The following is a 15,000-nucleotide window of genomic DNA, read 5'->3' on the forward strand; positions in this document are numbered from 1 at the left end:
GTCTGCATGGACCATCTCTGCCTGTAGGGGGAGACAGAGACAAAAGACTAGAGAATATTATTATTATTAGAGCGCTGTCGATGTCTGCGTGGACCATCTCTGCCTGTAGGGGGAGACAGAGACAAAAGACTAGAGATTATTATTAATTATTAGAGCAGAGTCGATGTCTGCATGGACCATCTCTGCCTGTAGGGGGAGACAGAGACAAAAGACTAGAGAATATTATTAAAAATAAATAGAGAATATTATTAATTATTAAAAATAAAAAATTGTCTTGGAGAAGGAAGACTTGGAGGATGTATTATTGTTGGACATATTAATTATCTGTTAATTAAAACATTTTAAATCAGTCACACTTTAGCTCTGTTTTCTATAGGACTTCAATGGAGACTTCTGCTTCCTACGTCGCTAGCCTGGATAATGTCTGTAGTGCATAGAGATAACGGTGACCCACCTCCACCTCGTCGCAGTGGAAGAAGTGAATGTCGGGTCTGTGCTGTTCAGTGTCTTGACACACCAGCAGAAGGACGGATGGATACCTGGTCTGATTCAACACTGTCTGGCAGTGGTGGATAGTAGGCAGGGGAAAGTTCTCCAACTCTTCCTGTGAGGGTGGCGAGGAGGGAGGGAGAGAGAGAGAGAGGGGGAGGGGGAGAGGGAGGGGGAGGGAGGGAGAGAGGGGAGAGGGAGGGGGTGAGAAGGAGGTGGAGGGAGAAGGAGAGGGAGGGGGAGGGAGGGGGAGAGGGAGGGAGAAGGGAGAGAGAGAGGGGGGGAGGGAGAGAGAGAGAGAGGGGGAGGGAGAGAGAGAGGGGGGGAGGGAGGGGTGAGAAGGAGAGATAGAGTGTGCGGGAGGGAAGGGGGTAGGTAGAGAAGGAGAGCGAGAGGGAGGGAGGGAGAATGAGAGAGGTTATTCCATATCAAATGTGTCATCAGTTATCTCACCATAAAGGTCTAAAGGTCAACAGATCTGTGGCTCAGAAAGACATGTCCACATAACACAGGAATATGATGTTTGTGACATCAAATAACCTGAAGACTCGGACTGGCACAACTACATTATCGCAAGTACAGCACAACTACATTATCGCAAGTACAGCACAACTACATTATCGCAAGTACAGCACAACTACATTATCGCAAGTACAGCACTACGTAGGACATTATCGCAAGTACAGCACAACTACATTATCGCAGCACTACAGGACTATCGTAGGACATTATCGCAAGTACAGCACTACGTAGGACATTATCAGCAAGTACAGCACTACGTAGGACATTATCGCAAGTACAGCACTACGTAGGACATTATCGCAAGTACAGCACTACGTAGGACATTATCGCAAGTACAGCACTACGTAGGACATTATCGCAAGTACAGCACTACGTAGGACATTATCACAAGTACAGCACAACTACATTATCGCAAGTACAGCACAACTACATTATCGCAAGTACAGCACAACTACATTATCGCAAGTACAGCACAACTACATTATCGCAAGTACAGCACAACTACATTATCGCAAGTACAGCACAACTACATTATCGCAAGTACAGCACAACTACATTATCGCAAGTACAGCACTACTTAGGACATTATCGCAAGTACAGCACAACTACATTATCGCAAGTACAGCACAACTACATTATCGCAAGTACAGCACAACTACATTATCGCAAGTACAGCACTACGTAGGACATTATCGCAAGTACAGCACTACGTAGGACATTATCGCAAGTACAGCACTACGTAGGACATTATCACAAGCACAGCACTACGTAGGACATTATCGAAAGTACAGCACTACGTAGGACATTATCGCAAGTACAGCACAACTACATTATCGCAACTACAGCACTATCGTAGGACATTATCGCAAGTACAGCACTACGTAGGACATTATCACAAGCACAGCACTACTTAGGACAGTATCACAAGTACAGCACCAAGTACCAAGTAGGACTTTATCACAACTATAGCACTACGTTATCACAACTACAGGACATTATTGCAAGTACAGCACTACGTAGGACATTATCACAAGTACAGCACTACGTAGGACATTATCACAAGTACAGCACTACGTAGGACATTATCACAAGTACAGCACTACGTAGGACATTATTGCAAGTACAGCACTACGTAGGACATTATCACAAGTACAGCACTACGTAGGACATTATCACAACTATAGCACTACGTTAGGACATTATCACAAGTACAGCACTACATTATCACAAGTACAGCACTACGAGGACATTATCACAAGGACATTATCGCAAGTACAGCACTACGTAGGACATTATTGCAAGTACAGCACTACGTAGGACATTATCACAACTATAGCACTACGTAGGTCATTATCACAAGTACAGCACTACGTAGGACATTATCGCAAGTACAGCACTACGTAGGACATTATCACAAGTACAGCACTACGTAGGACATTATCACAAGTACAGCACTACGTAGGACATTATCACAAGTACAGCACTACGTAGGACATTATCGCAAGTACAGCACTACGTAGGACATTATTGCAAGTACAGCACAACTACATTATCGCAACTACAGCACTCTGTAGGACATTATCACAAGTACAGCACTACGTAGGACATTATCACAAGCACAGCACTACTTAGGACAGTATCACAAGTACAGCACCAAGTAGGACATTATCACAACTATAGCACTACGTCGGACATTATTGCAAGTACAGCACTACGTAGGACATTATCACAAGTACAGCACTACGTAGGACATTATCACAAGTACAGCACTACGTAGGCACATTTATCACAACTACAGCACTACGTAGGACATTATCACAAGTACAGCACTACGTAGGACATTATCACAACTATAGCACTACGGAGGACATTATCACAAGTACAGCACTACGTAGGACATTATCGCAAGTACAGCACTACGTAGGACATTATCACAAGCAAGTACAGCACTACGTAGGACATTATCACAACTATACATTATCACAAGCAGCACTACGTACGTAGGTCATTATCACAAGTACAGCACTACGTAGGACATTATCGCAAGTACAGCACTACGTAGGACATTATCACAAGTACAGCACTACGTAGGACATTATCACAAGTACAGTACTACGCACTAGGACATTATCACAACTACAGCACTACGCACTACGGACATTATCACAAGTACAGCACTACGTAGGACATTATCACAAGTACAGCACTACGTAGGACATTATCGCAAGTACAGCACTACGTAGGACATTATTGCAAGTACAGCACTACGTAGGACATTATCACAACGATAGCACTACGTAGGTCATTATCACAAGTACAGCACTACGTAGGACATTATCGCAAGTACAGCACTACGTAGGACATTATCGCAAGTACAGCACTACGTAGGACATTATCACAAGTACAGCACTACGTAGGACATTATCACAAGTACCGCACTACGTAGGACATTATCACAAGTACAGCACTACGTAGGACATTATCACAAGTACAGCACTACGTAGGACATTATCACAAGTACAGCACTACGTAGGACATTATCACAACTACAGCACTACGTAGGACATTATCACAACTACAGCACTACGTAGGACATTATCACAAGTACAGCACTACGTAGGACATTATCACAATGACAGCACTACGTAGGACATTATCACAAGTACAGCACTACGTACAGCACTACGTAGGACATTATCACAAGTACAGCACTACGTAGGACATTATCACAAGTACAGCACTACGTAGGACATTATCACAAGTACAGCACTACGTAGGACATTATCACAAGTACAGCACTACGTAGGACATTATCACAAGTACAGCACTACGTAGGACATTATCACAAGTACAGCACTACGTAGGACATTATCACAAGTACAGCACTACGTAGGACATTATCACAAGTACAGCACTACGTAGGACATTATCACAAGTACAGCACTACGTAGGACATTATCACAAGTACAGCACTACGTAGGACATTATCACAACTACAGCACTACGTAGGACATTATCACAAGTACAGCACTACGTAGGACATTATCACAACTACAGCACTACGTAGGACATTATCACAAGTACAGCACTACGTAGGACATTATCACAATGACAGCACTACGTAGGACATTATCACAAGTACAGCACTACGTAGGACATTATCACAAGTACAGCACTACGTAGGACATTATCACAAGTACAGCACTACGTAGGACATTATCACAAGTACAGCACTACGTAGGACATTATCACAAGTACATCACTACATAGGACATTATCGCAAGTACAGCACTACGTAGGACATTATCTTCAAGTCAGAGCTCTAGAAAGAGGCCAGAGTTCCCGACTTGGAATTCCGAGTTGGATGACTGTTCGAAACGTATTTTCCCAGACAGAACTCGTTTTCCTCCGAGTTCCCAGTTGTCTTGAACTCACTGAAGTATGAGATTTCCCAGTTCCAAATGTTCCTGTTGTTTTGAACGTGGCAGAAGTTCATGCTGGATTGACAGCATGGCCAGTGTTTTCAACCTTATCTGGCCCGTGGTGTTGCACGTGCATGTTTATCCTTTTTAAGGTTGGAAAAGAGACCCTTAAACACAGACGTGGACCACGCTCCCTCTCCATCGAAGAGCAGGCAGAGGAAGCAAAACAGGGATTTCATTTGCAACGTTTGCAGTTAGCCACCGATTCCTTCCAATCCACTCAATGTTGAATTGGCGATTTCCAACTTGTTGTGTAATGTCTATGTCCAATGGCCGATGAGCACCGATACGTATTATCTATAATCTCTCTTCATATGACAATGATGGAACAGGATTTGCCAGTAGATTGACGACGTGATTCATGGTGACTGCTAGCTAAGATTTAAAAAATATGATGTTGACATGATCAGTCCAATCAAAGCTACTGTAGATATCACATGATGTGACATCATTTTATCTGTGGCCAATGACCGTGAGCCTTCTTGGATGGGCACTTCTAATGTAACTCTATGGCAGCACCCAAGCGGGCTTGAACTGCCTAGCTCTCCCTGTAGATTTTGCGGTGACGCGGTGTCCCCCATGAGTGACAGAACACTGAGCCAATCACGGCGTAACAAGAGAACATGACCAACCCCTACTCTCTGTATTTTCTGCTGGCTTCTCCACCACCACAGAAAGCACTGAGCTGAAACTCCTGCATTCTGGAGCTGCCTTACTTTTATCTATAATACCTCTTCGTAAGGATTGAAAATGATTTACTGAAGAAAACAAAACCGATACCATGTTTGTATGTGACTTTATTAACTCAATATTATATTTAGCCCAGAATGACGGGGCACCACTGAATATACTATACATATATAACTCCATACAACTACATAGGTCAAGATAAAAACTCTTTAATAGTTGGTCTTTAATAGTTGGTATTAAAACCAGTGCCTTTTTACATTTATTTAATTTAACCAGGTCAGTAAAGAACCATTTCTTATTTATAATAGCGGCCAACCAAAAGGCAAAAGGCCTCCTGCGGGGACGAGGGCCCCGGGATTACAAATTTAAAATATAGGACAAAACACACATCACAACAAGAGAGACAACACAACACTCCATAGGAGACAACATAGCAAGTCAGCAACACATGACAACTAGCATGGTAGCAACACAACATGACAACACAACATGGTAGCAACACAACATAACAGCATGGTAGCAACACAACATGACAACAACATGGTAGCAACAAACATGGTAGCAACACAACATGACAACAACATGGTAGCAGCACAACATGAGAACAACATGGCAGCAACACAACATGACAACAACATGGTAGCAACACAACATGACAACAACATGGTAGCAACACAACATGACAACAACATGGTAGCAACACAACATGACAACAACATGGTAGCAGCACAACATGACAACAAAACATGGTACAAACATTATTGGGCACAGACAACAGCACAAAGGGCAAGAAGGTAGAGACAACAATACATCACGCTAAGCAGCCACAACTGTCAGTAAGTGTCCATGATTGAGTCTGAATGAAGAGATTGAGATAAACTGTCCAGTTTGAGTGTTTGTTGCAGCTCGTTCCAGTCGTTAGCTGCAGCGAACTGAAAAGAGGAGCGACCCAGGGATGTTTGTGCTTTGGGGGACCTTTATCAGAATGTGACTGGCAGAACTGGTGTTGTATGTGGAGGATGAGGGCTGCAGTAGATATCTCAGATAGTGGAGGGGGAGTGAGGCCTAAGAGGGTTTGTTGCATATCGTTCCAGTCGCTGTGTAACTGGAATGGAACTTACAACGTTCTTTACCTACAGGATATGTTGTTGCCCAGCAACTGTTTTCCTACGTTAGGAATGTGCATATCCCTCACGCTTCACAGTCTTACCCGTGTGTGTGTGTGTGTGTGCAAGTCTTACCATGTGTGTGTGTGTGTGTGTAAGTCTTACCATGTGTTTGTGTGTGTGCGTGTGTGCGTGCGTGTGCGTGTAAGGCTTACCTGTGTGTGTGTGTGTCTGTGCAAGTCTTACCGTGTTTCTGTGCATGTGCGTGTGTGTGTGTGCGTGTAAGGCTTACCTGTGTGTGTGTGTGTCTGTGCAAGTCTTACCATGTGTGTGTGTCTGTGCAAGTCTTACCGTGTGTCTGTGCGTGTGCGTGTGCGTGTGTGTGTGTGCGTGTAAGGCTTACCTGTGTGTGTGTGTGTCTGTGCAAGTCTTACCGTGTGTCTGTGTGTGTGTGTGTGTGTGTGTGTGTGTGTGTGTGTGTGTGTGTGTGTGTGTGTGTGTGTGTGTGTGTGTGTGTGTAAGGCTTACCGTGTGTGTGTGTGTGTGTGTGTGTGTGTGTGTGTAAGGCTTACCTGTGTATCAACATCCAGTAGCCGTACAGCCTTGTCGCTGACCTGAAGCAGCATCTCCTGGGTCCAGATCTTCTCTTTGGAGTCCAGCAGCACCAGCTTCTTAATGGCATCGTCCACTGTGGCAATGGACTCTGCCTTGTCCATCATGAAGGTGGACAGGTGCTGTGGGGGGGAGAGGGTTAGATAACAAACAGGAAGAAGACTGGTCTTGTCCATCATGAAGGTGGACAGGTGCTGTGGGGGGTTAGATAACAAACAGGAAGAGGACTGGTCTTGTCCATCATGAAGGTGGAAGGTGCTGTGTGGGGGGGTTACAAACAGGAAGAGGACTGCTTGTCCATCATGAAGGTGGACAGGTGCTGTGGGGGGTAGATAACAAACATGAAGAGGACTGGTCTTGTCCATCATGAAGGTGGACAGGTGCTGGGGGGGTAGATAAACACATCCATAGCTCAGAGCCTAATGAATTTAATTAAATTGACTGATTTCCATATATGAACTGTAACTCAGTAAAATCTTTGAAAATGTTGCATGTTGATTTAGATTTTTGCTCAGTATATATGTGAGTATACATATATCAGTATATACATATATATATATACACATACAGTTGAAGTCGGAAGTTTAGCCAAATAAATTTAAACTCGGTTTTTCACAGTTCCTAAAATTGAAATCAAGTAAATATTCCCTGTTTTAGGTCAGTTAGGATCACCACTTCATTTTAAGAATGTGAAATGTCAGAATAATATGAACTGAGATTAACTATTCAGAGATCCTCACTGAACTTCTGGAGAGAGTTTGCTGCACTGAAAGTAAAGGGGCTGAATAATTTTGCACGCCCAATTTTTCCGTTTTTGATTTGTTAAAAAAGTTTGAAATATCCAATAAATGTCGTTCCACATCATTATTGTGTCCCACTTGTTGTTGATTCTTCACAAAAAAATACAGTTTTATATCTTTATGTTTGAAGCCTGAAATGTGGCAAAAGGTCGCAAAGTTCAAGGGGGCCGAATACTTTCGCAAGGCACTGTAGATAGAGATAGAGAGAGAGAGAAAGAGACCTGGGCCCTGAAAGTAAATAATGGTGTTCCAAAAAAAAAGTCCAGTTACCATAGTTACCACAAATACTAATTCCATCTAGACACCGTTGCCCTGGAAACTATAGAACTATGGCAACTAACTATACTCTGTTCACAAACAAAATTAGACCCAACCAAATTATGAGAAAGCAAAAAGATAACTATTTATCACACTGGAAAGAATCAACCAAAAAACAGACCCGGTGACTGACCCCAAAATTAAGGAAAGCTTTGACTATGTACAGACTCAGTGAGCATAGCCTTGCTATTGAGAAAGGCCGCCGTAGGCAGACATGGCTCTCAAGAGAAGACAGGCCATGTGCTCACTGCCCACAAAATGAGGTGGAAACTGAGCTGCACTTCCTAACCTCCTGCCCAATGTATGACCATATTAGAGAGACATATTTCCCCCAGATCACACAGATCCACAAAGAATTTGAAAACAAATCCAATTTAGATAAACTCCCATATCTACTGGGTGAAATTCCACAGTGTGCCATCACAGCAGCAAGATGTGTGACCTGTTGCCACGAGAAAAGGGCAACCAGTGAAGAACACACACCATTATAAATACAACCCATATTTATGCTTATTTATTTTCCCTTGTGTACTTTAACCATTTGTACATTGTTATAACACTGTATATATATAAATAATATGACATTTGTAATGTCTTTATTCTTTTGAAACTTCTCTATGTGTGTTTAGTGTTAATTGTTATTGTTTATTTCACTTTAGCATATTCACTTTATATATTATCTACCTCACTTGCCTTGGCAATTATTTCACTTTAGCATATTCACTTTATATATTATCTACCTCACTTGCCTTGGCAATGTTAACACATGTTTCCCATGCCAATAAAGCCCCTTGAATTGAATTGAGAGAGAGGTGTGTGAAGAGAGACAGGGAGAGAGAGGTGTATGTAGAGAGACAGGGAGAGATAGGTGTGTGTAGAGAGACAGGGAGAGATAGGTGTGTGTATTGAGACAGGGAGAGAGATCTGTGTGTAGAGAGAGAGAGAGGTGTGTGTAGCGAGAGGTGTGTGTTTATCCTAGCAGTAAGGTCGAGATGTGTGTGTAGAGAGAGGTGTGTGTGTGTGTGTGTGTAGCTCCAGATGTGTGTGTTTATCCTAGCTGTAAGCTCCAGATGTGTGTGTTTATATGTGTGTGTGTGTGTGTGTGTAGAGAGAGAGGTGTGTTTATCCTAGAATTAATCTCCCTGCTGTGTGTGTGTGTGTGTGTGTGTGTGTGTGTGTGTGTGTGTGTGTGTGTGTGTGTGTGTGTGTGTGTGTGTGTGTGTGTGTGTGTGTGTGTGTGTGTGTGTTATCTGTGATTGCTCTGGAGTCTGATAATAGGAAGGTAATAATATTAGTTCATATCCAACCTGTGGACTGGACACACGTGGTTCATAGGTCAAACACCAACTGCTACCAGCACAACAGTTTAAAGGGATCTGTTGGAGTGGTATGCAAATTGTGTTTCCGGGACGATATGAGTCATGACCAGCCTTTCAAAGCACGTCATGGCTACAGATGTGAGTGCTACGGGGCGGTAACTATTTAGGCAGGTTACCTTTGCTTCCATGGTCACAGGGACTACGGTGGTCTGCTTGAAACATCTAGGTTTTACAGACTAGGTCAGGGAGAGGTTGAAAATGTCAGTGAAGACAAAATGCCAGTTTACATATCTGTAAATGATGTCTGAGTGTTGGAGTGTTCCCCTGGCTATCTGTAAATGATGTCTGAGTGTTGGAGTGTTCCCCTGGCTATCTGTAAATGATGTCTGAGTGTTGGAGTGTTCCCCTGGCTATCTGTAAATGATGTCTGAGTGTTGGAGTGTTCCCCTGGCTATCTGTAAATGATGTCTGAGTGTTGGAGTGTTCCCTGGCTATCTGTAAATGATGTCTGAGTGTTGGAGTGTTCCCCTGGCTATCTGTAAATGATGTCTGAGTGTTGGAGTGTTCCCCTGGCTATCTGTAAATTATGTCTGAGTGTTGGAGTGTTCCCTGGCTATCTGTAAATGATGTCTGAGTGTTGGAGTGTTGGAGTGTTCCCTGGCTATCTGTAAATGATGTCTGAGTGTTGGAGTGTTGCCCCCCTGGCTATCTGTAAATGATGTCTGAGTGTTGGAGTGTTCCCCTGGCTACCTGTAAATGATGTCTGAGTGTTGGAGTGTTCCCTGGCTATCTGTAAATGATGTCTGAGTGTTGGAGTGTTCCCCTGGCTATCTGTAAATGATGTCTGAGTGTTGGAGTGTTCCCTGGCTATCTGTAAATGAGGTCTGAGTGTTGGAGTGTTCCCTGGCTATCTGTAAATGAGGTCTGAGTGTTGGAGTGTTCCCATGGCCATTTGTAAATGATGTCTGAGTGTTGGAGTGTTCCCTGGCTATCTGTAAATGATGTCTGAGTGTTGGAGTGTTCCCCTGGCTATCTGTAAATGATGTCTGAGTGTTGGAGTGTTCCCCTGGCTATCTGTAAATGATGTCTGAGTGTTGGAGTGTGCCCCTGGCTCTCCGTAATGATGTCTGAGTGTTGGAGTGTTCCCCTGGCTCTCTGTAATGATGTCTGAGTGTTGGAGTGTTCCCCTGGCTCTCTGTAATGATGTCTGAGTGTTGGAGTGTTCCCCTGGCTATCTGTAAATGATGTCTGAGTGTTGGAGTGTTCCCCTGGCTATCTGTAAATGATGTCTGAGTGTTGGAGTGTTCCCCTGGCTATCTGTAAATGATGTCTGAGTGTTGGAGTGTTCCCCTGGCTATCTGTAAATGAGGTCTGAGTGTTGGGGTGTTCCCCTGGCTATCTGTAAATGATGTCTGAGTGTTGGAGTGTTGGAGTGTTCCCCTGGCTATCTGTAAATGATGTTTGAGTGTTGGAGTGTTGGAGTGTTCCCCTGTCTATCTGTAATGATGTCTGAGTGTTGGAGTGTTCCCCTGGCTGTCTGTAATGATGTCTGAGTGTTGGATTGTTCCCCTGGCTATCTGTAAATGATGTTTGAGTGTTGGAGTGTTGGAGTGTTCCCCTGTCTATCTGTAATGATGTCTGAGTGTTGGAGTGTTCCCCTGGCTGTCTGTAATGATGTCTGAGTGTTGGAGTGTTCCCCTGGCTATCTGTAAATGATGTCTGAGTGTTGGAGTGTTCCCCTGGCTATCTGTAAATGATGTCTGAGTGTTGGAGTGTTCCCCTGGCTATCTGTAATGATGTCTGAGTGTTGGAGTGTTCCCCTGGCTATCTGTAAATGATGTCTGAGTGTTGGAGTGTTCCCCTGGCTATCTGTAATGATGTCTGAGTGTTGGAGTGTTCCCCTGGCTATCTGTAAATGATGTCTGAGTGTTGGAGTGTTCCCCTGGCTATAGGTAAATGATGTCTGAGTGTTGGAGTGTTCCCCTGGCTCTCTGTAATGATGTCTGAGTGTTCCCCTGGCTATCTGTAAATGATGTCTGAGTGTTGGAGTGTTCCCCTGGCTATCTGTAATGATGTCTGAGTGTTGGAGTGTTCCCCTGGCTATCTGTAAATGATGTCTGAGTGTTGGAGTGTTCCCCTGGCTATAGGTAAATGATGTCTGAGTGTTGGAGTGTTCCCCTGGCTCTCTGTAATGATGTCTGAGTGTTGGAGTGTTCCCCTGGCTCTCTGTAATGATGTCTGAGTGTTGGAGTGTTCCCCTGGCTATCTGTAATGATGTCTGAGTGTTGGAGTGTTCCCCTGGCTATCTGTAATGATGTCTGAGTGTTGGAGTGTTCCCCTGGCTATCTGTAATGATGTCTGAGTGTTGGAGTGTTCCCCTGGCTATCTGTAATGATGTCTGAGTGTTGGAGTGTTCCCCTGGCTATCTGTAAATGATGTCTGAGTGTTGGAGTGTTCCCCTGGCTATCTGTAATGATGTCTGAGTGTTGGAGTGTTCCCCTGGCTATAGGTAAATGATGTCTGAGTGTTGGAGTGTTCCCCTGGCTCTCTGTAATGATGTCTGAGTGTTGGAGTGTTCCCCTGGCTCTCTGTAATGATGTCTGAGTGTTGGAGTGTTCCCTGGCTCTCTGTAATGATGTCTGAGTGTTGGAGTGTTCCCCTGGCTATCTGTAATGATGTCTGAGTGTTGGAGTGTTCCCCTGGCTATCTGTAATGATGTCTGAGTGTTGGAGTGTTCCCCTGGCTATCTGTAATGATGTCTGAGTGTTGGAGTGTTGGAGTGTTCCCCTGGCTATCTGTAAATGATGTCTGAGTGTTGGAGTGTTCCCCTGGCTATCTGTAAATGATGTCTGAGTGTTGGAGTGTTCCCATGGCTCTCTGTAATGATGTCTGAGTGTTGGAGTGTTCCCCTGGCTATCTGTAAATGATGTCTGAGTGTTGGAGTGTTCCCATGGCTCTCTGTAATGATGTCTGAGTGTTGGAGTGTTGGAGTGTTCCCCTGGCTATCTGTAATGATGTCTGAGTGTTGGAGTGTTGGAGTGTTCCCCTGGCTCTCTGTAATGATGTCTGAGTGTTGGAGTGTTGGAGTGTTCCCCTGGCTATCTGTAAATGATGTCTGAGTGTTGGAGTGTTGGAGTGTTCCCCTGGCTATCTGTAATGATGTCTGAGTGTTGGAGTGTTCCCCTGGCTCTCTGTAATAATGTCTGAGTGTTGGAGTGTTCCCATGGCTATCTGTAATGATGTCTGAGTGTTGGAGTGTTCCCATGGCTATCTGTAATGATGTCTGAGTGTTGGAGTGTTCCCCTGGCTATCTGTAATGATGTCTGAGTGTTGGAGTGTTCCCCTGGCTATCTGTAAATAATGTCTGAGTGTTGGAGTGTTCCCATGGCTCTCTGTAATGATGTCTGAGTGTTGGAGTGTTCCCCTGGCTATCTGTAAATGATGTCTGAGTGTTGGAGTGTTGGAGTGTTCCCCTGGCTATCTGTAATGATGTCTGAGTGTTGGAGTGTTCCCCTGGCTCTCTGTAATAATGTCTGAGTGTTGGAGTGTTCCCATGGCTATCTGTAATGATGTCTGAGTGTTGGAGTGTTCCCCTGGCTATCTGTAATGATGTCTGAGTGTTGGAGTGTTCCCCTGGCTATCTGTAATGATGTCTGAGTGTTGGAGTGTTCCCCTGGCTATCTGTAAATGATGTCTGAGTGTTGGAGTGTTCCCCTGGCTATAGGTAAATTATGTCTGAGTGTTGGAGTGTTCCCCTGGCTCTCTGTAATGATGTCTGAGTGTTCCCCTGGCTATCTGTAAATGATGTCTGAGTGTTGGAGTGTTCCCCTGGCTATCTGTAATGATGTCTGAGTGTTGGAGTGTTCCCTGGCTATCTGTAAATGATGTCTGAGTGTTGGAGTGTTCCCCTGGCTATCTGTAAATGATGTCTGAGTGTTGGAGTGTTCCCCTGGCTATCTGTAAATGATGTCTGAGTGTTGGAGTGTTCCCATGGCTCTCTGTAATGATGTCTGAGTGTTGGAGTGTTCCCCTGGCTATCTGTAATGATGTCTGAGTGTTGGAGTGTTCCCCTGGCTATATGTAATGATGTCTGAGTGTTGGAGTGTTCCCCTGGCTATCTGTAATGATGTCTGAGTGTTGGAGTGTTCCCCTGGCTATATGTAATGATGTCTGAGTGTTGGAGTGTTCCCCTGGCTATCTGTAAATGATGTCTGAGTGTTGGAGTGTTCCCCTGGCTATCTGTAATGATGTCTGAGTGTTGGAGTGTTCCCCTGGCTATAGGTAAATGATGTCTGAGTGTTGGAGTGTTCCCCTGGCTCTCTGTAATGATGTCTGAGTGTTGGAGTGTTCCCCTGGCTCTCTGTAATGATGTCTGAGTGTTGGAGTGTTCCCCTGGCTCTCTGTAATGATGTCTGAGTGTTGGAGTGTTCCCCTGGCTATCTGTAATGATGTCTGAGTGTTGGAGTGTTCCCCTGGCTATCTGTAATGATGTCTGAGTGTTGGAGTGTTCCCCTGGCTATCTGTAATGATGTCTGAGTGTTGGAGTGTTGGAGTGTTCCCCTGGCTATCTGTAAATGATGTCTGAGTGTTGGAGTGTTCCCCTGGCTATCTGTAAATGATGTCTGAGTGTTGGAGTGTTCCCATGGCTCTCTGTAATGATGTCTGAGTGTTGGAGTGTTCCCCTGGCTATCTGTAAATGATGTCTGAGTGTTGGAGTGTTCCCATGGCTCTCTGTAATGATGTCTGAGTGTTGGAGTGTTCCCCTGGCTCTCTGTAATGATGTCTGAGTGTTGGAGTGTTGGAGTGTTCCCATGGCTCTCTGTAATGATGTCTGAGTGTTGGAGTGTTGGAGTGTTCCCCTGGCTATCTGTAAATGATGTCTGAGTGTTGGAGTGTTGGAGTGTTCCCCTGGCTATCTGTAATGATGTCTGAGTGTTGGAGTGTTCCCCTGGCTCTCTGTAATAATGTCTGAGTGTTGGAGTGTTCCCATGGCTATCTGTAATGATGTCTGAGTGTTGGAGTGTTCCCCTGGCTATCTGTAATGATGTCTGAGTGTTGGAGTGTTCCCCTGGCTCTCTGTAATGATGTCTGAGTGTTGGAGTGTTCCCCTGGCTATCTGTAAATAATGTCTGAGTGTTGGAGTGTTCCCATGGCTCTCTGTAATGATGTCTGAGTGTTGGAGTGTTCCCCTGGCTATCTGTAAATGATGTCTGAGTGTTGGAGTGTTGGAGTGTTCCCCTGGCTATCTGTAATGATGTCTGAGTGTTGGAGTGTTCCCCTGGCTCTCTGTAATAATGTCTGAGTGTTGGAGTGTTCCCATGGCTATCTGTAATGATGTCTGAGTGTTGGAGTGTTCCCCTGGCTATCTGTAATGATGTCTGAGTGTTGGAGTGTTCCCCTGGCTCTCTGTAATGATGTCTGAGTGTTGGAGTGTTCCCCTGGCTATCTGTAATGATGTCTGAGTGTTGGAGTGTTCCCCTGGCTATATGTAATGATGTCTGAGTGTTGGAGTGTTCCCCTGGCTCTCTGTAATGATGTCTGAGTGTTGGAGTGTTCCCCTGGCTATCTGTAAATGATGTCTGAGTGTTGGAGTGTTCCCCTGGCTATCTGTAATGATGTCTGAGTGTTGGAGTGTTCCCCTGGCTATATGTAATGATGTCTG

General features: G+C 44.5%; 1 protein-coding gene across 5 annotated transcripts in view; it reads right to left on the reverse strand.

The window, feature by feature from the left end:
• LOC127912164 (epidermal growth factor receptor kinase substrate 8-like protein 2) overlaps window positions 1-15,000 on the reverse strand; it is a 161,682-nt gene that overhangs the window by 46,285 nt on the left and 100,397 nt on the right. For all 5 annotated transcript variants that reach the window (XM_052481053.1, XM_052481054.1, XM_052481052.1 and 2 more), the window contains 2 exons: window positions 6,862-7,023; window positions 455-604 (listed from right to left, as the gene is read on the reverse strand). In XM_052481053.1, coding sequence (XP_052337013.1) covers window positions 455-604; window positions 6,862-7,023 — 312 coding nt within the window. The remainder of the gene's footprint in view (window positions 1-454; window positions 605-6,861; window positions 7,024-15,000) is intronic.

This window comes from Oncorhynchus keta, chromosome 26, assembly GCF_023373465.1.
Source record: "Oncorhynchus keta strain PuntledgeMale-10-30-2019 chromosome 26, Oket_V2, whole genome shotgun sequence".
NCBI classification, from domain to species: Eukaryota; Metazoa; Chordata; class Actinopteri; order Salmoniformes; family Salmonidae; genus Oncorhynchus; species Oncorhynchus keta.